General features: G+C 38.0%; 1 protein-coding gene across 6 annotated transcripts in view; it reads right to left on the bottom strand.

Annotated features, from left to right (window-relative positions):
• TTC6 (tetratricopeptide repeat domain 6) overlaps positions 1-23,488 on the bottom strand; it is a 201,541-nt gene that overhangs the window by 45,387 nt on the left and 132,666 nt on the right. For all 6 annotated transcript variants that reach the window (XM_024982079.2, XM_024982078.2, XM_010817188.4 and 3 more), the window contains 7 exons: positions 22,448-22,584; positions 15,881-16,050; positions 12,709-12,829; positions 11,161-11,311; positions 8,295-8,377; positions 7,331-7,407; positions 6,520-6,680 (listed from right to left, as the gene is read on the bottom strand). In XM_024982079.2, coding sequence (XP_024837847.1) covers positions 6,520-6,680; positions 7,331-7,407; positions 8,295-8,377; positions 11,161-11,311; positions 12,709-12,829; positions 15,881-16,050; positions 22,448-22,584 — 900 coding nt within the window. The remainder of the gene's footprint in view (positions 1-6,519; positions 6,681-7,330; positions 7,408-8,294; positions 8,378-11,160; positions 11,312-12,708; positions 12,830-15,880; positions 16,051-22,447; positions 22,585-23,488) is intronic.

The following is a 23,488-nucleotide window of genomic DNA, read 5'->3' as shown; positions in this document are numbered from 1 at the left end:
ACTGGAATGGTCGAATTTAACTCAGAGGACCATTACATCTACTATTGTGGCCAAGATTCCTTTAGAAGAAATGGAGTAGCCATCATAGTCAATGAAAGAGTCCAAAATGCAGTACTTGGATGCAATCTCAAAAAGGACAGAATGGTCTCTGTTTGTTCCAAGGCAAACCATTCAATATCACAGTAATCCAAGTCTATGCCCCTACCAGTAATGCTGAAGAAGCTGAAGTTGAATAGTTCTATAAAGACTAACGAGATCTTTTAGAACAAACACCCAAAAAAGATATCCTTTTCATCATAGGGGAATGGAATGCAAAAGTACAAAGTCAAGAGATACCTGGAGTAACAGGAAATTTGGCCTTGGAATACAAAATGAACCACCGCAAAGGCCAGTGGAGTTTTGTCAAGAGAACACACTGGTCATAGCAAACACCCTCTTCCAACAACACAAGAGATGACTCTACAAATGAACATCACCAGATGGTCAACACCGAAATCAGATTGATTATATTCTTTGCAGCCAAAGATGGAGAAGCTCTACACAGTCAGCAAAAACAAGACCAGGAGCTGACTGTGGCTCAGACCATGAACTCCTTATTGCCAAATTCAGACTTAAATTGAAGAAAGCAGGGAAAACCATTAGACCATTCAGGTATGACCTAAATCAAACCCCTTATGATTATACAGAGGAAGTGACAAATAGATTCAAGGGATGAGATCTAATAGACAGAGTGCATGAAGACCTAGGGACGGAGGTTCATGACTTTGTACAGGAGGCAGTGATCAAGATCAACCCCAAGAAAAAGAAATGCAAAAAGGCAAAATGGTTTTCTGAGGAGGCCTTACAAATAGCTGAGAAGAGACGTGGAAGGCAAAGGAGAAAAGGAAAGATATAAGCATCAGAATGCAGAGTTCCAAAGAATAGCAAGGAGACATAAGAAAGCCTTCCTCAGTGATCAATGCAAAGAAACAGAGGAAAACAATAGAATGCGAAACTAGACATCTCTTCAAGAAAATTAAATACAAAGGGAACTTTTCATGCAAATATGGACTCAATTAAGGACAGAAATGGTATGGACCTAACAGAAGCAGAAGATATTAAGAAGAGGTGGCAAGAATACACAGAAGAACTATACAAAAAAGATCTTCACGACCCAGATAATCACGATGGTGTGATCACTCACCTAGAGCCAAACATCCTGAAATGTGAACTCAAGTGGGCCTTAGGAAGCATCACTACGAACAAAGCTAGTGGAGGTGATGGAATTCCAATTGAGCTATTTCAAATTCTAAAAGATGATGCTGTGAAAGTGCTACATTCAATATGCCAGCAAACTTGGAAAACTCAGCAGTGGCCACAGGACTGGAAAAGGTCAGTTTTCATTCTAATCCCAAAGAAAGGCAATGCCAAAGAATGCTCAAACTACCACACAATTGCACTCATCTCACATGCTAGTAAAATAATGCTCAAAATTCTCAAAGCCAGGCTTCAACAGTACATTAAACGTGAACTTCCAAGTACTTCAAGCTGGATATAGAAAAGGTAGAGGAACCAGAGAGCAAATGGCAACATCCATTAGATCATCCAGAAAGCAAGGGAGTTGCAGAAAAACATCTACTTCTGCTTTATTGACTATGCCAAAGACTTTGACTATGTATATCATAACAAACTCTGGAAAATTCTTCAAGAGATGGGAATACCAGACCACCTTAACTGCCTCCTGAGAAATCTGTATGCAGGTCAAGAAGAAACAGTTAGAACCAGAGATTGAACAACAGATTGGTTCCAAATTGGGAAAGGAGTACATAAAGGCTGTATATTGTCACCCTGCTTATTTAACTTATATGCAGAGTACCTCATGTGAAATGCCCAGTCTGGATGAAGCACAAGCTGGAATCAAGATTGCTAGGAGAAATATCAATAACCTCAGATATGCAGATGATGGCTGTATGGCGCAGGAGTGGCAGCTGCGTGGTGCAAGAGCTACCCCACGTCCAAGGTCAGGAGCTGCGGCCGTGAGGAGATACGCCATGTTGAAGGTAAGGAGTAGCGGCTGCGCTTTCCTGGAGCAGCCGTGAAAGGATACCCCATGTCCAACGTAGTAAGAGAAACACAAGTAAGATGGCAGGTGCTGAGAGAGGGCACCAGAGGGCTGATAGACTGAAACCACAATCAAAGACAACTAGCCAATCTGATCACATGGACCACAGCCTTGTCTAACTCAATAAAACTAAGCCATGTCATGTGGGGCCACCCAAGACGGACAGGTCATGGTGGGGAGGTCTGACAGAATGTGGTCCACTGGAGAAGGGAATGGCAAACCACTTCAGTATTCTTGCTTTGAGAACCCCATGAACAGTATGAGAAGGCAAAGAGATAGGACACCAAAAGATGAACTCCCTAGGTCGGTAGGTGCCCAATAGGCTACTGGAGAGGAGTGGAGACATAACTCCAGAAAGAATGAAGGGATGGAGCCAAAGCAAAAACAACACCCAGTTGTGGATGGGACTGGTGATAGAAGCAAGGTCTGATGCTGTAAAGAGCAACATTGCATAGGAACCTGGAATGTCAGGTCCATGAATCAAGGTAAATGGGAAGTGATCAAACAGGAGACAGCAAGAGTGAACGTCGACATTCTAGGAATCAGCAAACTAAGATGGACTTGAATGCGTGAATTTACCTCAGATCAGGAATCCCTTAGAAGAAATGGAGTAGCCATCATAGTCAACAAGAGTCCAAAATGCAGTACTTGGATGCAATCTCAAAAACGACAGAATGATTTCTGTTCATTTCCAAGGCAAACCATTCAACATCATGGTAATCCAAGTCTATGTGCCGACCAGTAACGCTGAAGAAGCTGAAGTTAAGCAGTTCTATGAAGACCTACAAGACCTTTTAGAACTAAACCCAAAAAGTACATCAAGGCTGTATATCCTTTTCATTATAGGGGACTGGAATGCAAAAGTAGGAAGTCAAGAAATACATGGAGTAACAGGCAAATTTGGCCTTGGAATACAGAATGAAGAAGGCAAAGGCTAATAGAGTTTTGCCAAGAGAACGCACTGGTCATAGCAAACACCCTCTTCCAACAACACAAGAGAAAACTCTATACATGGACATCACCGCCAACACCAAAATCAGACTGATCATATTCTCTGCAGCCAAAGATGGAGAAGCTTTATACAGTCAGCAAAAACAAGACCGGGAGCTGACTGTGGCTCTGATCATGAACTCCTTATTGCCAAATTCAGACTTAAATTGAAGAAAGTAGGAAAAACCACTAGACTATTCAGGTATGACCTAAATCTAATCCCTTATGATTATACAGTGGAAGTGAGAAATAGATATAAGGGACTAGATCTGATAGACAGAGTGCTTGATGAACTATGAACGGAAGTTCGTGACATTGTATAGGAGACAGGGAGCAAAACCGTTCCCAAGAAAAAGAAATGGAATAAAGCAAAATGGAAGTCTGAGGAGGCCTTACAAATAGCTGTGAAAAGAAGAGAAGCGAAAAGCAAAGGAGAAAAAGAAAGATATTCCCATTTGAATGCAGAGTTCCAAAGAATAACAAGGAGCGATAAGAAAGCCTTCCTCAGCTATCAATGCAAAGAAACAGAGGAAAACAATAGAATGGGAAAGACTAGAGATATCTTCAAGAAAATTAGAGATACCAAGGGAATATTTCATGCAAAGATGGGCTCAATAAAGGACAGAAATGGTATGGATCTGACAGAAGCAGAAGACATTAACAAGAGGTGGCAAGAATACACAGAAGAATTGTACAAAAAAGATCTTCACGACTCAGATATCACAATGGTGTGATCACTCACCTAGAGCCAGACATCCTGGAATGTGAGGTCAAGTGGGCCTTAGAAAGAAAGCATCACTACGAACAAAGCTAGTGGAGGTGATGGAATTCCAATTGAGCTATTTCAAATTCTAAAAGATGATGCTGTGAAAGTGCTGCACTCAATATGCCAGCAAATTTGGAAAACTCAGCAGTGGCCACAGGACCGGAAAAGGTCAGTTTTCATACCAATCCCAAAGAAAGGCAATGTCAAAGAATGCTCAAACTACTGCACAATTGCACTCATCTCACACGCTAGTAAAATAATGCTCAAAATTCTCAAAGCCAGGCTTCAGCAATATGTGAACCATGAACTTCCAGATGTTCAAGCTGGTTTTAGAAAAGGCAGAGGAACCAGAGTTCAAATTGCCAACATCTGCTGGATTATCGGAAAAGCAAGAGAGTTCCAGAAAAACATCTATTTCTGCTTTACTGACTATGCCAAAGCCTTTGACTGTGTGGATCACAATAAACTGTGGAAAATTCTGAAAGAGATGGGAGTACCAGACTACCTGACCTGCCTCTTGAGAAACCTATATGCAGGTCAGGAAGCAACAGTTAGAACTGGACATGGAACAACAGGCTGGTTCCAGATAGGAAAAGGAGTACATCAAGGCTGTATATTGTTAACCTGTTTATTTAACTTATATGCAGAGTACCTCATGCAAAATGCCCAGTCTGGATGAAGCAAAAGCTGGAGTCAAGACTGCCAGGAGAAATATCAATAACCTCAGATATGCAGATGACACCACTCTTATGGCAGAAAGTGAAGAAGAACAAAAGAGCCTCTTGATGAAAGTGAAAGAGGAGAGTGAAAAAGTTGGCTTAAAGGTCAACATTCAGAAAACTAAGATCATGGCATCTGGTCCCATCACTTCATGGCAACTAGATGGGGAAATAATGCAAACAGTGAGAGACTTTATTTTGGGGGGCTCCAAAATCACTGCAGATGGTAACTGCAGCCATGAAATTCAAAGACACTTGCTCCTTGGAAGAAAAGCTATGACTATCCTAGACTGAATATTAAAAAGCAGAGTCATTACTTTACCAACTAAGGTCTTTTTAGTCATAGCTATGGCTTTTCCAGTAGTCATGTAAGAATGTGAGAGGTGGATTATAAGGAAAGCTGAATGTTGAAGAATTGATGCTTTTGAACTGAGGTGTTTGAGAAGACTCTTGAGAATCCCTTGGACTGCAAGGAGATTGAACCAGTCAATCCTTAAAGGAAATCAGTCCTGAATATCCATTGGAAGGACTGATGCTGAAGCTGAAACTCCAATATTTTGGCCAGCTGATGCAAAGAACTGACTCATTAGAAAAGAGCCTGATGCTGGCAAAGATTGAAGGCAGGAGGAGAAGGGGACAACAGAGGATGAGATGATTGGATGGCATCACCTATTTGTTGGACTTGAGTTTGAGCAACCTCCAGGAGTTGGCCAGGGAGGCCTGATGTGCTGCAGTCCATGGGGTCTCAAAGAGTCGGACACAACTGCGTGACTGAACTGAACTGAACTGAGATCTTAAATTTGAAAAGCAAAACTTTTAAACTCTTAGAAGAAAATACTGGGAAATCGCTTACAACCCTGGTGTAGAAAGGGAATTTTTAAACAAGAAATTTGTTTAATATTTTGTATTTATTTATCTGACTGTGTCAGGTTGTGGCATTTGGGATCTAGTTAGTTGACCAGGAATCGAACCCAGCCCCCCTGCATTGGGAGCACAGAGTCTTAGCCACTGGATTACCAGGAAAGTCCAAACAAGAATTTTTTTAAGGGTGTGATAATGAAACAAAAAGTAGATAGTCAACTACATTAAAATTAAGATCCTCTGCTCATTAAAAGACATCATAAAGAAAATTTAAAAAGCAGGCACAAATTTTAAGAGAATATATGACACACATGCCACCAACCAAGGATTCATACACAGAACTTATTTTTTTCAGTGCCAAAAATCAACATGAACAAGACAAACAAAAATGTGTACAGGAAATGGATAGAACAGGAAATGTGAGTGGCTATTAACCTATAAAATGACGCCTCAACTTTCGCTCAAACTGAAAAATGTGAATTAAGACCATAGACAGTTTTATGCACCAAATTGACAAAAATAAAGTTGACAATACCAGTTATCATAAGATGGAGATAAGCAATAATACTCATACACCACAGGTACAAGAATAAATTGGTAGAAGCCTATGGAACGATGTGCCATTTTTTTGAAAGTCAAACATTTATATCCTCTGCTGCTTCTGCGAAGTCACATCAGTCGTTTCCGTGCGACCCCATAGAAGGCCTCCCACCAGGCTCCCCCGTCCCTGGGATTCTCCAGGCAAGAACACTGGAGTGGGTTGCCATTTCCTTCTCCAATGCATGGAAGTGAAAAGTGAAAGTGAAGTCACTCAGCCGTGTCCGACTCCTAGTGACCCCATGGACTGCATCCTCTATGTTCCAGCAATGTTAACAGAAGACATGAAAAAGAATGCTTATAGCAACCTTATTCTTAAGAGGAAAAAAAAATAAAAGGGAATAACCTAAATGTTAATTAACAGAAGAATCAATAAATGAATGGCATGATTGTTTTGTTAAAAAATGTATATATAAGCTGTAATTCTAAGCACAATATAAAAATCCATTAACGGGTTTAGTAAACATTACTGAAACATTTTTTACCTTGTTTCTCTTGGCCTTCATTTGAGCTTTTGCTAATAGAGTACACATGGGGACATCAGGCTTATTCAACGTGATCCCATCCAAGACCTGAATGGCCTTGTCATGGTTCTCACAAAATGAATAAATGAGTGCCTGCTGTATAGGACTCAACTCAATGAGACCTGAAAGGAAAAGAAAGTTTATCAATAACTTTGCCAAGTATCTAGACTTCGAGATAATTGTTTTTAGGCAGTCAAGCAATTCAATATTCTGTTTTTTCAATATGAATTTAATAAATCAATATGATACTAAAATCTATTTATTATCAATAAACAGTAAGACATTCCAATTACAAACAAAAAAATAATAGTGAAAGCTTGATATAGCCTGTAATAATCTCGGGGCTTTGCAGGTGGTAAAGAATCCACCTGCCAATGCAGGAGACACAAGAGATGTGGATTCGATCCCTGGGACAGAAAGATCCCCTGGAGTAGGAAATGGCACCCATTCCAGTATTCTTACCTGGAAAATTCCATAAACAGAAGAGCCTGATGGGCTACGTACGGTTCATGGGGTTGCAAAGAATCAAACATGACTGAGCACACACACACACACACATAATAATCTCTCACAAAACTCACCAGGTTATGAAGCATTTTACAAATTGATTATATACATGCAAAATTGATGTTTTAAAGTTTCAAAATCCAACTCTGACTTTCAAGTGCACTCTTCGTGCTAGCTATACATAGCTATAGCAAATAGTATAAAAAGATCAAAGAAGTATTTAAAAATTAAGGCAATGTTATAATTTTGCATTGATTATATTTACCTTTGTTCAGTTCTGCTACTTGATAAATAGTGAACTTTGCAAGATCATAGCATCTCATCCTAAGAAGATACTGTCCTCTGGAAGAAATAACATTCTTTAAATCTAAGCGGTTAAAAATAATCAGTATTTTTCTAAAATAAAGATTTTTATATTACTTAAGATCTTAAATTACATTTATTTACACTTACATATATATGACAAAAACTGTGAAATTTATGAATATTTGTGTAAGTCTAAGTAAGCCAATTAGCATGGGGATGTGAGAACAATACAATTTAGCAAATGTGAACCTGAAAGGAAAATATTCAAGTCTTTTTTTAATCAGTATTTAAAATGTTACACTCTGCTGCTGAGAAATTTTAAAGCTAAACACAGGTCAAGGGGACATAAAAAGGGAGAAGTATTTACATAAATTGTTAAAACACAAAGCAAGCTCTTATCAGAAAGCACTGTTAGAGTCCATTTTCCCACATCTGTAAATCCACTTTCCATGTTAGTAATTACATTTTTGGTAGTGATAACTCATAATTTGCAATGGATCCTTTCATAACAAACTCTACTGGGTCTGAAATACAGTTCAAAGTATCATGGTTTTTTTTTTCACCGAATTATCCGAGGTTTATACTTGGTACCTCTGCAGACACAATCAAAATATATTGCCTCACTTTCATGAGATCTGGGGTAACTATCTAACCAGTAATCTAGAGAAGCCTCAAAGAACTTAAACACGAGATAGTTGTTTTGAAACAAGAATAGAACAAAGGGAAAGATCTGCTTATTACCTAAATTATCTTAAAATTCAACAAAAACAGTAACTATATTTGACTTGCTGGTTGGGAGATGGCCATTTCTGGGAGATTAAATGTAAGACAAAGAGGTCAGGAGGATCAAGAAAGAACTAAGGATTCCCACAGCTAGCTCAGATTCTGTTATCCCAAGAAGAATTCTGTTTCTATGCTCATACCTTATTATATATAATTGGATTCCATCTGGCTGAAGGTGGATAGCATAAGATAACTCTCTTACTGCCTTTTTCAGTTTGTGCAACTGTTGAGAGATAAACAGAAATTTAGCTCATAAGAATACTAATTGCTTCCTTTCTGATATTTATTTCCTCCCATTCTTCAATACAGAAATTGTGCAGGAATTCCTCAATGAACATGGGATACCGTGAAGTAAAAAAAAACAAAAAGATGCTAAGTCTTCTGGTTTTTTAAATTATCTTTAAGTTTGAAGAATGATTACACAGACCCACATAGTTTTAGATAAATATAATTATATCATGTATTCTAGTTTCTTTCATTTAGCTTTTTCTCTAGCTTTTCAGTTTTTCTCCCTCAACCACAGCATCTTTTACACCAAACATTACTCATGTTAATAAAGTAGATAGCAAAGGAAGGTAAAATAAAAAGTCAGTTCCACTTAAAAATAAGAGAGGAAAAACAAGCTTGCACTTAAAGGGTAAAATGAATGAGTGAAACAAAATACAATGATGAATAAGATATGTTTTAAAATCAATATACAATGAAAAGTAAACATTGATTCTTATCTTAATACAGGTTACATGGCATAATCTGGATTTGTACAAATTTTTACAATTTTTCAGTTCAGTTCAGTTGCTCAGTCGTGTCCAGCTCTTTGTGATCCCATGAACCGCAGCACGCCAGGCCTCCCTGCCCATCACCAACTCCCAGAGTAACCCAAACTCATGTCCTTTGAGTCAGGGACGCCATTCAACCATCTCGTCCTCCGTCATCCCCTTCTCCTCCCGCCTTCAGTCTTTCCCAGCATTAGGTATGTTACAAAAGGAGGGACGAAACAGATTCCAGCAAAATGAACCTGGGACAACAAATGACTCCTCTTACTACGCTGACATGTTGACCCAAATTTATTTGTACACGGGAGTATTCATACAGGGTGGGTCACGTCAAAAGAGGGAATTCAAAAGGAAGGAGTCTGAGATGTGTTTAATTGTGCAACTTCCGGCCTGCTGCTTCTCAAACTGACTGACCAGGTTGGTGTAATTAATAAACCACCTCGTCATATATTTGCATTGCTCCACCTGGTTCCAGCAATGGACATATCTGCTGCTGCTGCTGCTGCTAAGTCGCTTCAGTCGTGTCCAACTCTGTGCGACCCCATGGCTGCCTGGAGAAGTTCAATCCCAGGAAAGTTTGTAAAGGCCAGAGAATGAGCCTCCACCCTGACTGGGAATGATGGAGGCTCATTCTCTGGTCTTTACGAACTTTCCTGGGATTGAACTTCTCCAGGCAGCATGAAATTAGATTTACCCTTGAGGCTGAATCCACAGTGTAGGCACAGGTATTCTTCTATGTACATACAGAGGGTTTGGTTTGTCACTGTTTCATCTACATGGGATCATACTGTACACACTTCATACTCTTCTAAATCTTGCTCTAAGGTATCTTGGAAATCCCTCTAAAACAGCTGCTATAGTCCTAATTATTCTTTTTATTGGCTACATAATGCTCTAGAGTGTGAATACAATGTAATTTACTCAAACGTTACTGTGAAGAAATATTTGCCCCCTCACAACAATAAGTCTCTGAATATATGTCCTTACACCTTGGTATTATGCTAGTGCTTTGGTTTCTAAGTATGCTCGGAGGAAACTTCTGCATAAGGCCTCAGCTCCATCTACAGGGAGTGATGGAGGGTCACAATCCATCCCCATCCCTTCCCAAAGGGAAACTCTCCCTGGGGACAATGCCAAAATGGCCACAGGGTCATCCACCTCCACCATCGCAAAGGTAAGGACTCTTGAGTGGGACTGTAGTCACACTGAGTTATGAGATGTTGACAATGAGAACAGAGCCTCTAGCAACCTCCCAATGGACATGTAGTGTGGGCAAGAAATAAACTTTGATTATTTTAAGATGGCGACTTTGAAATTTTGTCTGCTGTTGCTGTTTTTCCATAGCATAACAGCCTATCTTGACTGAAACCTACATGAGGAAAGGACTTGGAGGAGATGAGGGCCAAAAGGTAATGAGAAGCCAGTTCACATGAACTCTTGCAGACCTTTGGCTTTTGCAGGATATTTGGCTTTTATGCTGAGCGCACAAGGGAAGCTATTGAAGGGTTCCAGGCAAAAAAAGTAAAGTAATCTGATTTATGTTTTAACAGGATCATTATGCTGTTGTTTTGAAAATCCATCAAAAAGGAATAAAGAACAGAAGCAGCAAGACCAGGAGGCTACTGCAATAACCAGTGAGAAATGACAGTATCTTGGACAGGGTGGTTAGTAGTGGAGCAGTAGAAAGGAATATCTGCTTTGAAAAGTAGACACAACCAGCTAACACTGTATATCTCTGGAAAGTCAAATTTGGTTGGAATCAGGAAGAACTTTTATTTACTGCATTGTTTGAATTTTACACTAAGCATACATTAGTTTCTTAATTTAAATAACTTGTAAAATTTAAACCAAATTTAAAGGAAAATGTGAATGATTTGGATCCCATCCAGTGCACAGATCCCATTCTAGAGAATAAGATTGCAAATGGTTTTTAATTTATTCTTATTTGCATACATATATTACATATATATATTGCTTTCATAATAAGAAAAAAAGGCATTATTTAAAGAAAATGAAAGACAGAAATTCACACCTCATCAGGAGAGGCTTTATAAGTGGGCTTTTCTAATTAACTGAATCTATTTAATACCTAATATGCATTGCTTATAAATGCACTAGAATCTGTAATTAGCTGAAAAAGAATACATAGATACATTTTAAATTATACTATTTAACAACTATTCAGAAAATTAAAACTTTTTTTAAAAAATCAAGCATCTCAAACTTTAGATACCTTACTATAGGCTTCTGCTCGACAAATATAGCTTTGAATATACATAGGGTCATGTCTAATAGCCTCAGAAAAATATGAAGTGGCTTCAATGTAGTTATCCAGATGTAGCAGATATATGAGGCCAATATTTATATAGGCCAAAGTCATGGTTCTTTAAAAAAAAAATGACAAAGCAAAATATTTTTAGACATTTTAACTATTCCAAATGTTCTCCAATTATAAATTAACCTAATAAAATACATACAGCAATTTATTCAAGGGTTCATTCTCAGGGTTTTACTAAAGCAAAGTAAACCAATTAACTACTTTCTATTAAAAATTACAAACACCTTCATAAAATCCTTAATAAGGAATAAACATCTGTAGGATTTATCCTAGGAATAGATTTACTAAAGTCTTCTTGACTCTTAACAATACTTCACTCTTTTTCACTTAATCTTATCTTGAATAACAAGCTTAGTTTTCCTCAAAAGCTTTTGCCTCAGTGTATGTTATCCTTGCCCTGAGAAAGGGTGTGGAACAACAACAAACAGCAAGGCTTAGGGTTAAAAATCCTCTCCACCGAGTTATTAACCCAGCTGCTTTTCTATATCAAATAAATACTGTTTTCCTCTCTTAGAATCAAACAATTTTCAATGTAGAACTTTAGAAATTGTGTTCCATGCCTCTATTTCAAAATGAAGAAACTACACATCTTTAGCCCAACTTTGTAGAAGTCCTGACCCTTTGTCTACTGCCCACTTTCTGGCTTTCTGCAACTGAAACTCACTTCTTTCCCTTCCTGACTCAAAAATATCCCAGAGAAAACCACTGCGGCCACTATGGAGCCATGCTCCATGACCTTCCTAAGTCAAGTTCCACATTTACCCCGAAGAGGCTCAGTAAGCAGTCTGTCGATGACACGAAAATGGCATAATTTGTTACCTTTCTGACAACTTCCATTTTAACGAATGCTTCTTTGGAAAGAAGGGGAATTATTTAATTAAATTCTGTTTTTACAGTCTGGTTTTCTGACTAGCGTATATAACCTTCAGTCTGTTTCTTCCTGAACCTATATTCTAATGGTATTCGCTTTTTTCTTTTGCATTACTAAACAAAATGCAGTCAGAAGTTCTAAATAGAGGATTTCTTTCCATTGAGTCATATATTGTACATTGTAATGATATATCAAGAAGAATATTTTGCCATTATTTTAGAAATAGAGGACAATTTTTCATGAACTTAACTTCAAAAAGTTCTAACCTGGTCATCCCCAAACTGCTCTTAATTACTGGTTGATTTTATTATCTATGAATATAAACTCCCCTCAAACCCATTCAACCCCTAAAATTTGCAGAAGCAGCTGAAGCAAACAGATGTTGAGAACAGTCCTTATTTTGGAAGTAATCTTATTTTTGAAAGTAGTATTATAATTTTAGGGTGACTTTATATTCATCTCATTTTTACAAAGCTACTAATGATGAGGGGAGAAAGCTTTTTCTTGCATTTTTGGTATTTTCTTAATTTTATACAAAAGTGAAATCAGTAAGAATGAAAAAGAAAACGTACCTTTCTAGAGAGATAACAGCTTCAAAGTCACAAATTGCTAGCAACCAAAATTTCAGATCTGCATAGAGTATGCCCCGATGTAGGAAACAACTAAGATTCTCATAGCCATCATTTATGAGAACTTAAAAATAAAGGTATATATCTTATTCAGGTTGTGAGCAAACATATCTAAGTTATATTTTACGCTATATTCCTTCCTACAGATTATTCTTATTTTTTAACATTGTATAAAATAAAACATATCTATGGGTGTAATTCCTTAGTGAGTAAAAATAGTACTCACATATAAAAGTATATTTGTTTATAAATAACAATGTGATTATCCTGGTTCACAAATTCATTAGAGCTGGAAGACATCCTGGTGGTAATCCAGGTATCTACAAATGAAAAGATTAAGGTCCACATTGCCCATGCAAACCAATGTCAAAGATGGGCCTAGAATCTAACCTCTGATTCACTTCAATGAACTGCAGTCAGAAAGGTGCCATTACCCTTGATGGTCTGTTATTATCAGGTATACAGGAAAGCATCATTACTGGCCAAACAACAGGTACAAGCCCAGACTTGGAGAGACAGCAGAGGCCAGGCTTATACACATAAACCAGGAAGGGCAGCTCAAAGAGACCACTCTAGTGCACACAGACCTTGGAGTTGAGGCACGCAAGTTGACTATGCACGTCCCAAATCACAGAAGCACAGGGCACAAGTAACCTCCTCTCAGGACTCCAGGTGTGTGGGCCTCGTCAGTGACCAGTCTAGTCAGTCCATCCTAAAGGAAATCAACCCTGAATATTCATTGGAAGGACTGATGCTGAAGCTGAAGCTCCAATACTTTGGCCGCCTGATGCAAAGAGACAACTCACTGGAAAAGACCCTGAGGCTGGGAAAGACTGAAGGCAGAAGAGAAGAGGGTCACAGAGAATGAGATGGTTGGATGGCATCACCAATTCAGTGGGCAGCAGTCTGAGCAAACTCCAAAAGACAGTGAAGGACAGGGAAGCCTGGTGTGCTGCAGTCCATGGGATCACAAAGAATCAGACACAACTTAGCAACTGAACAACCGGTCAGTCTAGAGGTCACCTCACATTTCCCCCTCAGCTTTCAAAAACATGCAGTGAATTAGATGAGATTTACACAACATATGATCTACATCTTCCAACTTTCTCAAGTACATTCTAGCTAAAAAGGGAAAGTTTTCAAAAAAAAAAAAAAGATACACAATGTTCACAGTCTGGGGCACAAATATTCACAGCACTGTATTCTGGGAAGTATACTGAGTATAAGCAATGATCACACAGATTAAGTAATCACTTGAAGGTCATTTGCTCAGTTTACAGTATGACTGTCTAACAAGGAGAAAGTTAGCTGCAATTTGGGTGGTTGCTCTGAAAAACAGAAACATTCCCTTTGGGGGGAAAAATGTATTAGAATTACTTAACCCCTCTGTGCATCGGTTTTGTCATCAGTAAAATGGAGATGATAATATACCTACCTCACAGCATTATTCTGAAGAGTAATTGAGACACTTCCTATATAGCATTTAGAATAGTTAGCCTGGAAAGTTGTGAAATGTCTAATGAATGTTAGACATTATTATTAGCTTAGAGAAATATCTTGAGGATCCATTTAATGAAAGATAAAATTCCTTAGGCTAACCTATAGGAAAGGACTGAGGCCAAAATAAAGTTGGTCAGCTCTGAATAATCAACTGACAAGGATTTATATTATTGTGATAGCCTAGAAAAGAGGGGATGAGGAGCCCAAGACATGGAGAAGAGGGAAATATGAGAAAGTGGCTTTTAGGAAGAACGGGAAGAAAGGGGTTTGGCCAGATGGCAGATGTACAGGGCTGACAGAGACTAATAAAAGATGAACCTTCAGAAATAAAGGTGTTAAACCTTTAATTTTAAATTATCTGTGCTAACTTTATCCAATGACCCCTAAAACATTCAGTAACAGATGGTAACCATGAGAAGTGAACTGGTGAACCAAAACGGAGAATCAATCAGAGAGGAGTAATTAGAGACAAAGATTACAAGAGAAGTGAACAAGAATCCTCAGTTCCAGGAATCGCTGGCTATAGAAGGGAGAACACTAGACTCCTCTCGGCACATAGGGTGGGCTCTGAGTTATTTTATTTGCATATTCATGGCAAGGGTGACTTCAGAAGTCAGATGGACTTAGAGATACCAATAAATGATCATCTGTTATTGACTTCTCTGAACAGCTGTCTATTCTCTTCCTAAGGGTCTAGGGGTTTCCTTAAGCTCTAGATTCTGCCTCAAGGACGTCGGGATTCTAACACTTTGCACCCAGGTAAACACAGCCATGTCTGGAGTGTTGAACCCTGGCGGGAAACAGCTGGACACTGTTTACTGAGCATTTATTCTCTGCACAGAATTGTGCTGGACATACTTGTGGACCAAGAATGTCCTGGTACAGAGTGAGGTGGAAATGGCCACTTTTAGCTGTTGGCACCCTCTTACCGAGGATTCCCATTTTCAGTTTAAGGGTTACAAAACTCCGAATTTGACTAATCCATCGGCTGGGCCTATGGAGTGAGACTCATCCCACCAGGAAAATTTACTATCATTTTAGCAAGGTGACTAGGAAATAGGCCTAGATTTCCAGAAACAGCCTCAGAAGTTCATATATAGAAAGAGATTTCTTTGATATGATATTCTCTCTTTGTCACTGTTATACACACATAAACACACATACAATCACACACTAAAAGGGAATATTAGAAACACTTTTAGCTAAACTATTATAGCTTACAAGTATAAAAAAATACATGTGCTATATAAATATACATTAGTGTATGTATATATATATATATGCTGCTGCTGCTGCTAAGTCGCTTCAGTCGTGTCCGACTCTGTGCGACCCCATAGACGGCAGCCCACCAGGCTCCCCCGTCCCTGGGATTCTCAAGGCAGGAACACTGGAGTGGGTTGTCATTTCCTTTTCCAATGCATGAAAGTGAAAAGTGAAAGTGAAGTTGCTCAGTCGTGTCCCACTCTTAGCGACCCCATGGACTGTAGCCCACCAGGCTCCTCCATCCATATACACATATCACATTAGCCATCCCACATTAGGATCCCACTCCATGACAGTGAGCTGCTGAACCTCAGATTAAATCCCCACATATGTGCCATTGAAGGTGAAGTACCTGAAGCACTATAATCCTGTAGCGCTCTAACAGGGCTACTCTTCCTAAATAAGCAGGCTCTATAATACAGTGCTAACCAGTTATTAGGATCTAAGTGAACTGCAATAGAAAGATCTTGAACTGCTTGCTTGTAAAACTGTCGTTTAAAATATGCTCTCCCTCGGTACATCCTAGAAAAAGAGAAAAATTCATTTTAACACACACAGAAAAATATAAATTTTCTCTTTTTGGCAAACCTATACAACTAATTTTATATTTGAATAACAATTGGTGGTTATTTCCCTTTGCTTCTCAGGAAAGTTTAGTCATAATGTTAACAGCAAAAGAGATATAAACTTTTTATAAATAAATATATATAATAAAATGCTAATATTAATAATGTTATATATTAATTGTATGCTTATGAATTTATTATATTTCTTGTATCTATCAGAGAGGTGTGTCAATAAAATAAATGAAACACCAAAGATACACCCAAATAAATGGGAGATTTCTCTATCTACACACATTAAAGATACTGCATCAGTTTCATGAGTTGAATTCTATCTCCATTAATTTCTGACTTCAGTTCCTAAATTTTCATTGACCTAGATCAACGTTGAAAAATCTCATCTTCAATCAATTAATAATGTAAAGCAAATCAGCTTTTGTAACTAAAATAAAAAAGGCAATTAAGGAAAAACAGGAAGAATAAGCTACTAGGCTGTCTACTCTGAAGAAGTTAAACCCAGGGGGAGGAAAAGAGATGCTCAAGAAGGTTATAATAGGAAAACAATGATAATTTGAAATAAAGAGTGCAGCCAGCAACAGAGGTCTTTCGAAAGCACCAAGACTCAGGATGTTTTATACTGGAGCAAAATATTTTTTACCCCACACATAAAAAATGTCTTATGTACCTTTTAATAAACATAAAATCTTACATTTATTTTTAATAATTTCTACTTGCTAAAGAATATTAATTAACTTTTAAGTCTACATGTGATTCTGAACTTAAAACCTCACAGAATAAATCTTTAGTAATATTTTTTGTAGGACGTCATCTACAATGTGTTTGAAGAATTAAGTCATGTCAATTCTTCAAAAACAATTCGCATCTGTTCCTTTCATTTCCACTGCCTCAATACTGAAGATTCTCATCAGATCACACCTAGGCTACTATTTTATCCCTTTCCTGTCTCTAGAGTGCTAAGATTTGATCATCAGATAATAAAGATCAAGGGGATCTTCCCCACCCAGGAATTGAACCTGCATCTCCTACATCTCCTGCATTGCAGGCAGATCCTTTACCAGTGAGCCACCAGGGAAGTCCTTTCTGAAAGTAATCCCCTTCAAGTCAAGAAGCAGACAACCAAAATAGAACAATAACTAGGGAAGAATTTTTAAAGAGCTTCAAAAAAGTTTGCCCTCCCTTCAAATGGCTGTAAGCTGGGATAGTTTTAGAAGTAAATTATTTCAAACTTTCAAAGAACAAAAATTATCCAATCCTAAAGGACATATTTTCTAAGAAAAGAAAAAGATAAAAGACTTAATTCATTTTGAGAAAGTAGCCAATTCCTGAAATCAAAATCTGACTATATGAAATCAGTGAACAATTTTATTATGAATATAGATGAAAATTTTAAAAATTTAAAAGATAAATTCAGTATAGTTTAATAACATTCAATATAAAAATATATGACGGCCAAAAGGTTTCAAAATAAGAAGGCCTATTACCATGAAACTCGTATAAACAGATCATAGGAAAAAATTTAAACAGAAAAAAAAAAGATATTCCCTTGAAATAAAGAATAAATGGCTTAAAAATTAAAACTGCAATGTTTGTTGGCAAAAGCCAAAGGCACTTTCATTAATTTCAAGGAATAAAGACTATTTTATCCCTAATGTTATAATAAGGTTAAAGTTGATGCAATGATAAAAAGAGTTGAGAGATTGGAGTAGACCAAAACAGGTAGAATAGGAACTCCAAAACTCCACTTTTCCACAAAGCAAGGAATAAGATGGCAAAAACTGTCAGAATCCATTTTTTGGAACTCTGAAATCTAATTAAAAACAGAACAACCAGGGAAATGCTTAATAAAGGAGGACAAACTGCTGAATTTTGGTAAGGGAGCTCTATGGTGTTCTAACTCACCCTGTATTTCCCTCCCCAATTTCCCAGACCCATGGTGGCCTTCAAGACAACCACCTGCCTTCCTGGTGCAGGTTACTAGTACCAGAGGGAACAACACAAATCTTACTCTCAAAGAACTGTAGCTGTGTGTTTTGACCTGTCTGCTGGATGGACCACTGAAAGACTGGCTCAAATGTTTCCCTCTGTTTTGACTGTCTTAGAGCTTTTAGGGGCTGCTGTGACTTCCTGGAAGGTATTTATCAAAAGCACTTAAAGGCAAATGTATTAGCAGCTGCCACTTGAGGCAAGGGATAACAGTCTGGACAAGCAACAAACTAACCAAAAATTCTGGGATGAAAGAAGCTGGAAGAGGAGATACCAGAGGGGTGAGGCCTTTAGAAAGTTTCTACATATTTCAGAAAATCTAAAAGCCACATGAAAACCCAAGGCTGGAAGCATGCACAGAAAAGACCTGAGAAGACCCTAAGCTCTCACCTCTGATTAATTCAGACTCTGTGCAAGTAGGACACACAAGCTCAGTCACTGAAATCATCTGGATAAGCACTGAAAGAGCGCCTCATTAGAGCCAATCTGCAAAGACTGAGAGACTTCTTTTGTTTGACTGGTTGGTTTGTTCCAGGAGATTAAGAAAATCTCAAATCACTGCTAACAATCAAGCTAACAGAAAAGAGACCTAAGTACCCACACATAGCAAAGAATACACACTTTTAAAAATCGGTTCAGAAGAGTCACTAAACAAACCACATGAATGACAAGAAGCAGCAACAACAAACCCTGAAAGTTGAGTGGATGAAAAGGATACCCTGAAGTGCTATATTATAATATTCAAAGTGACTACTTTTCAACAAAAAAATATAAGCAATGCAAAGAAAAATATGACCCATTCACAGTATAAAAAGAAATTAATAGAAATCATCCCTGAGGGCATCCAGACATCAGACAGACTTATATTCAACTATCTTAGTCAGTCAGTCAGCTCAGTTGCTCAGTCGTATCCTACTCTTTGCAACCCCATGAACCACAGCATGCCAGGCCTCCCTGCCTATCACCAACTGCCGGAGTTTACCCAAACTCATGTCCATTGAGTTGGTGATGCCATCTAACCATCTCATCCTCTGTTGTCCCCTTCTTCTCCTGCCTTCAATCCTTCCCAACATCAGGGTCTTTTCAAATGAGTCAGCTCTTCGCATCAGGTGGCCAAAGAATTGGAGTTTCAACTTCAACATCAGTCCTTCCAATGAACACCCAGGACTGATTTCCTTTAGGATAGACTGGTTGGATCTCCTTGCAGCCCAAGGGACTCTCAAGAGTCTTCTCCAGCACCAGAGTTCAAAAGCATCAATTTTTTTGCCCTCAGCCCTCTTTATTGTACAACTCTCACATCTATACGTGACTACTGGAAAAACCATAGCCTTCAGTAGATGGACCTTTGTTGGCAAAATAATGTCTCTGCTTTTTAATATGCTGTTTAGGTTGGTCATAACTTTTCTGCCAAGGAGTAAGCGTCTTTTAATTTCATGGCTGCAATCACCATCTGCAGTGATTTTGGAGCCCAAAGAAATAAAGTCAGCCACTGTTTCCCCATCTATTTACCATGAAGTGATGGGACCGGATGCCATGATCTTAGCTTTCTGAATGTTGAGTTTTAAGCCAACTTTTTCACTCTCCTCTTTCACTTTCATCAAGAGGCTCTTTAGTTCTTCTTCACTTTCTGCCATAAGGGTGGTATCAACTGCATATCTGAGGTTATTGATATTTCTGCCAGCAATCTTGATTCCAGTGTGTGCTTCATCGAGCCCAGTGTTTCTCATGATGTACTCTGTATATAGCTTAAATAAGCAGGGTGACAATATACAGCCTTGATGTACTGCTTTTCCTATCTGGAACCAGTCTGTTGTTCCATGTACAGTTCTAACTATTGCTTCCTGACCTGCATATAGGTTTCTCAAGAGACAGGTCAGGTGGTCTGGTATGCCCATCTCTTTCAGAATTTTCCAGTTTACTGTGATCCACATAGTCAAAGGCTTTGGCACAGTCAATAAAGCAGAAATAGATGTTTTTCTGGAACTCTCTTGCTTTTTCCATGATCCAGCGGATGTTGGCAATTTGATCTCTGGTTCCTCTGCCTTTTCTAAAACCAGCTTGAACATCTGGAAGTTCATGGTTCACACATTGCTGAAGCCTGGCTTGGAGAATTTTGAGCATTACTTTACTAGTGTGTGAGATGAGTGCAATTGCGCGGTAGTTTGAGCATTCTTTGGCATTGCCTTTCTTTGGGATTGGAATGAAAACTGACCTTTTCCAGTCCTATGGCCACTGCTGAGTTTTCCAAATTTGCCGGCATATTGAGGGCAGCACTTTCACAGCATCATCCATCAGGATTTGGAATAGCTCAACTGGAATTCCATCACCTCCACTAGCTTTGTTCGTAGTGATGCTTTCTAAGGCCCACTTGACTTCACATTCCAGGATGTCTGGCTCTAGGTGAGTGATCACATCATTGTGATTATCTGCGTCATTAAGATCTTTTTTGTACAGTTCTTCTGTGTATTCTTGCCACCTCTTCTTAATATCTTCTGCTTCTGTTAGGTCCATACCATTTCTGTCCTTTATCAAGCCCATCTTTGCATGAAATGTTCCCTTGGTATCTCTCATTTTCTTGAAGAGATCTCTAGTCTTTCCCATTCTGTTGTTTTCCTCTATTTCTTTGCATTGATCACTGAGGAAGGCTCTCTAATCTCTCCTTGCTATTCTTTGGAACTCTGCATTCAGATGCTTATATCTTTCCTTTTCTCCTTTGCTTTTCGCTTCTCTTCTTTTCACAGCTATTTGTAAGGCCTCCCCAGACAGCCATTTTACTTTTTTGCATTTCTTTTCCATGGAGATGGTCTTGATCCCTGTCTCCTGTACAATGTCACGAACCTCATTCCATAGTTCATCAGGCACTCTATCTATCAGATCTAGGCCCTTAAATCTATTTCTCACTTCCACTGTATAATCATAAGGGATTTGATTTGGGTCATACCTGAATGGTCTAGTGGTTTTCCCTACTTTCTTCAATTTCAGTCTGAATTTGGCAATAAGGAGTTCATGATCTGAGCCACAGTCAGCTCCTTGGTCTTGTTTTTGTTGACTGTATAGAGCTTCTCCATCTTTGGCTGCAAAGAATATAATCAATCTGATTTCGGTGTTGACCATCTGGTGATGTCCATGTGTAGAGTCTTCTCTTGTGTTGTTGGAAGAGGGTGTTTATTATGACCAGTGCATTTTCTTGGCAAAACTCTGTTAGTCTTTGCCCTGCTTCATTCCGTATTCCAAGGCCAAATTTGCCTGTTATTCCAGGTGTTTCTTGACTTCCTACTTTTGCATTCCAGTCCCCTATAATGAAAAGAACATCTTTTTTGGGTGTTAGTTCTAAAAGGTCTTATAGGTCTTCATAGAACCGTTCAACTTCAGCTTCTTCAGCATTACTGGTTGAGGCATAGACTTGGATTACTGTGATATTGAATGGTTTGCCTTGGAAACGAACGGAGATTATTCCGTCGTTTTTGAGATTGCATCCAAGTACTGCATTTCGGACTCTTGTTGACCATGATGGCTACTCCATTTCTTCTAAGGTCTTTATACTTTGCATATTTTTGAATGCATACTTTATTTTACTGTAACAATGCTGCTGCTGCTGCTGCTGCTAAGTCACTTCAGTCGTGTCCAACTCTGTGTGACCTCATAGACAGCAGCCCACCAGGTTCCCATCCCTGGGATTCTCCAGGCAAGAACACTGGAGTGGGTTGCCATTTCCTTCTCCAATGCATGAAAGTGAAAAGTGAAAGTGAAGTTGCTCAGTCATGCCCAACTTTTCGCAACCCCATGGACTGCAGCTTACCCGGCTCCTCCATCCATGGGATTTTCCAGGCAAGAGTACTGGAGTTGGGTGCATTGCCATCTCTGATAACAATGCTAATAGACAACAAATAGGTATGTCTATATAAACGTTTTAAGCTTCCTCAAAACTAAATTTTTATTAAAAGAAAAGCAACAAAATGGAAACGAATTATGCATAATAAGGTTGGATGAATAAAGTTTAATATCCAAGTTACAATAAGAAAGAATGGAAATCTATGTCAACAGTTCTCTGTACTGAATAAATACAGATATGAAAAGAAATCCAAAGAAACAAAACACAGGTCAGTATTTTAAAAAATCGATAATGTAACTAATCTTTAGAAAATGCAAATGAAACAACTCTAAATTATCACTTTCATGCCTTTTAGGTTGAAATACTATTCTTAGGGTATAGGTAAAGATTTTAATACACTAGTAGCTCTAAAAATTGATTCACTACTTTAAAGGGCCGTCTGATGTATTTCAAGCAATTTTCTTTCCTGAGAGCATATTTCAAATTTTTTTTCAAAAACTATATCTAAAATAATTCTTACCTTGCTTGAGAATTTTGGGGATCTATATTTAACAAGGCTGTAAAATCTTGTTCAGCTGCAATCCAGTTTGCATTTTCATAGTAGAACATCCCACGTTTAAATAATGCATCTGTTCTTTTGGGATCATAAAAGATACACTACATGGGGCAGGGGGAGGAGGGAAGTCACAAAAACATATCACTTTATGAAAAAAAAATAAGCAAGAAAAGTATATAATCCCACAGGAAATTAAATAACTACAATCCTATTTTTAACTTCAGCTTACATAAAAACAAACTAAGATGCCAAAAGTTTCAGATTTGCATGTAAAGACCATGCCTTTAAGGAAATCCATTTGTAATCAAATTCTAGAAAAGGGAGGTTTTATTAAAAACAAAAACAAAATCCAGCACGTATAAGAAGCCAAGGTTTCTTCCTGCCAAAATTTTTATTAATAAAACCTCATAAGTAATTATTCAACTAGAGTAGGATTGGATTATATTGTATCTATCATAGCATTTTATTCCAATTAAAGGTGACACATATTAGACCACATTAAGGCTGACTCAATGAAATCAAATATGGATTGATTTAGCCCCTAAAATGGAGAAAAGAAATGAATTGGTATTGGCATGGCTCATTCATTTCACATTGACAAAGAAGGCAATAAACAGACTAAATCATTGTAAACTCAGTTGTAAAGTTCCTTGCCTATTGATAGTAGAGGGGAAATTGAAGCAGAGCAATTACGAAGTATTTTTAAAAGAGGAAAAAACACACTAAAGATTTTGACAGTTGACCTCAAATTGCTGCATTAGTCAATTTTTAAACTATGAATATCAGTGCTAGATAAAGGAAATGATCAGAAAAGATATTTTAACAACTTTAATATCTTCAAAAGAGATTTGTGTTCACTTCTATTCAAGAAGTTACCAAGTTATAACAATATTCTCTTGAAGCAAAAGAATGTCAAGTATGTGGCTAATCATTATAAATTAAGAAACAGAGTAGTTGGGAACATGAAAAGTTAAACTGTTTAAATAACTTCTCAGTTGTACTAAG

Source organism: Bos taurus, chromosome 21 (genome assembly GCF_002263795.3).
Source record: "Bos taurus isolate L1 Dominette 01449 registration number 42190680 breed Hereford chromosome 21, ARS-UCD2.0, whole genome shotgun sequence".
Taxonomy (NCBI): domain Eukaryota; kingdom Metazoa; phylum Chordata; class Mammalia; order Artiodactyla; family Bovidae; genus Bos; species Bos taurus.
This window is presented reverse-complemented; position numbering and strand designations above follow the sequence as displayed.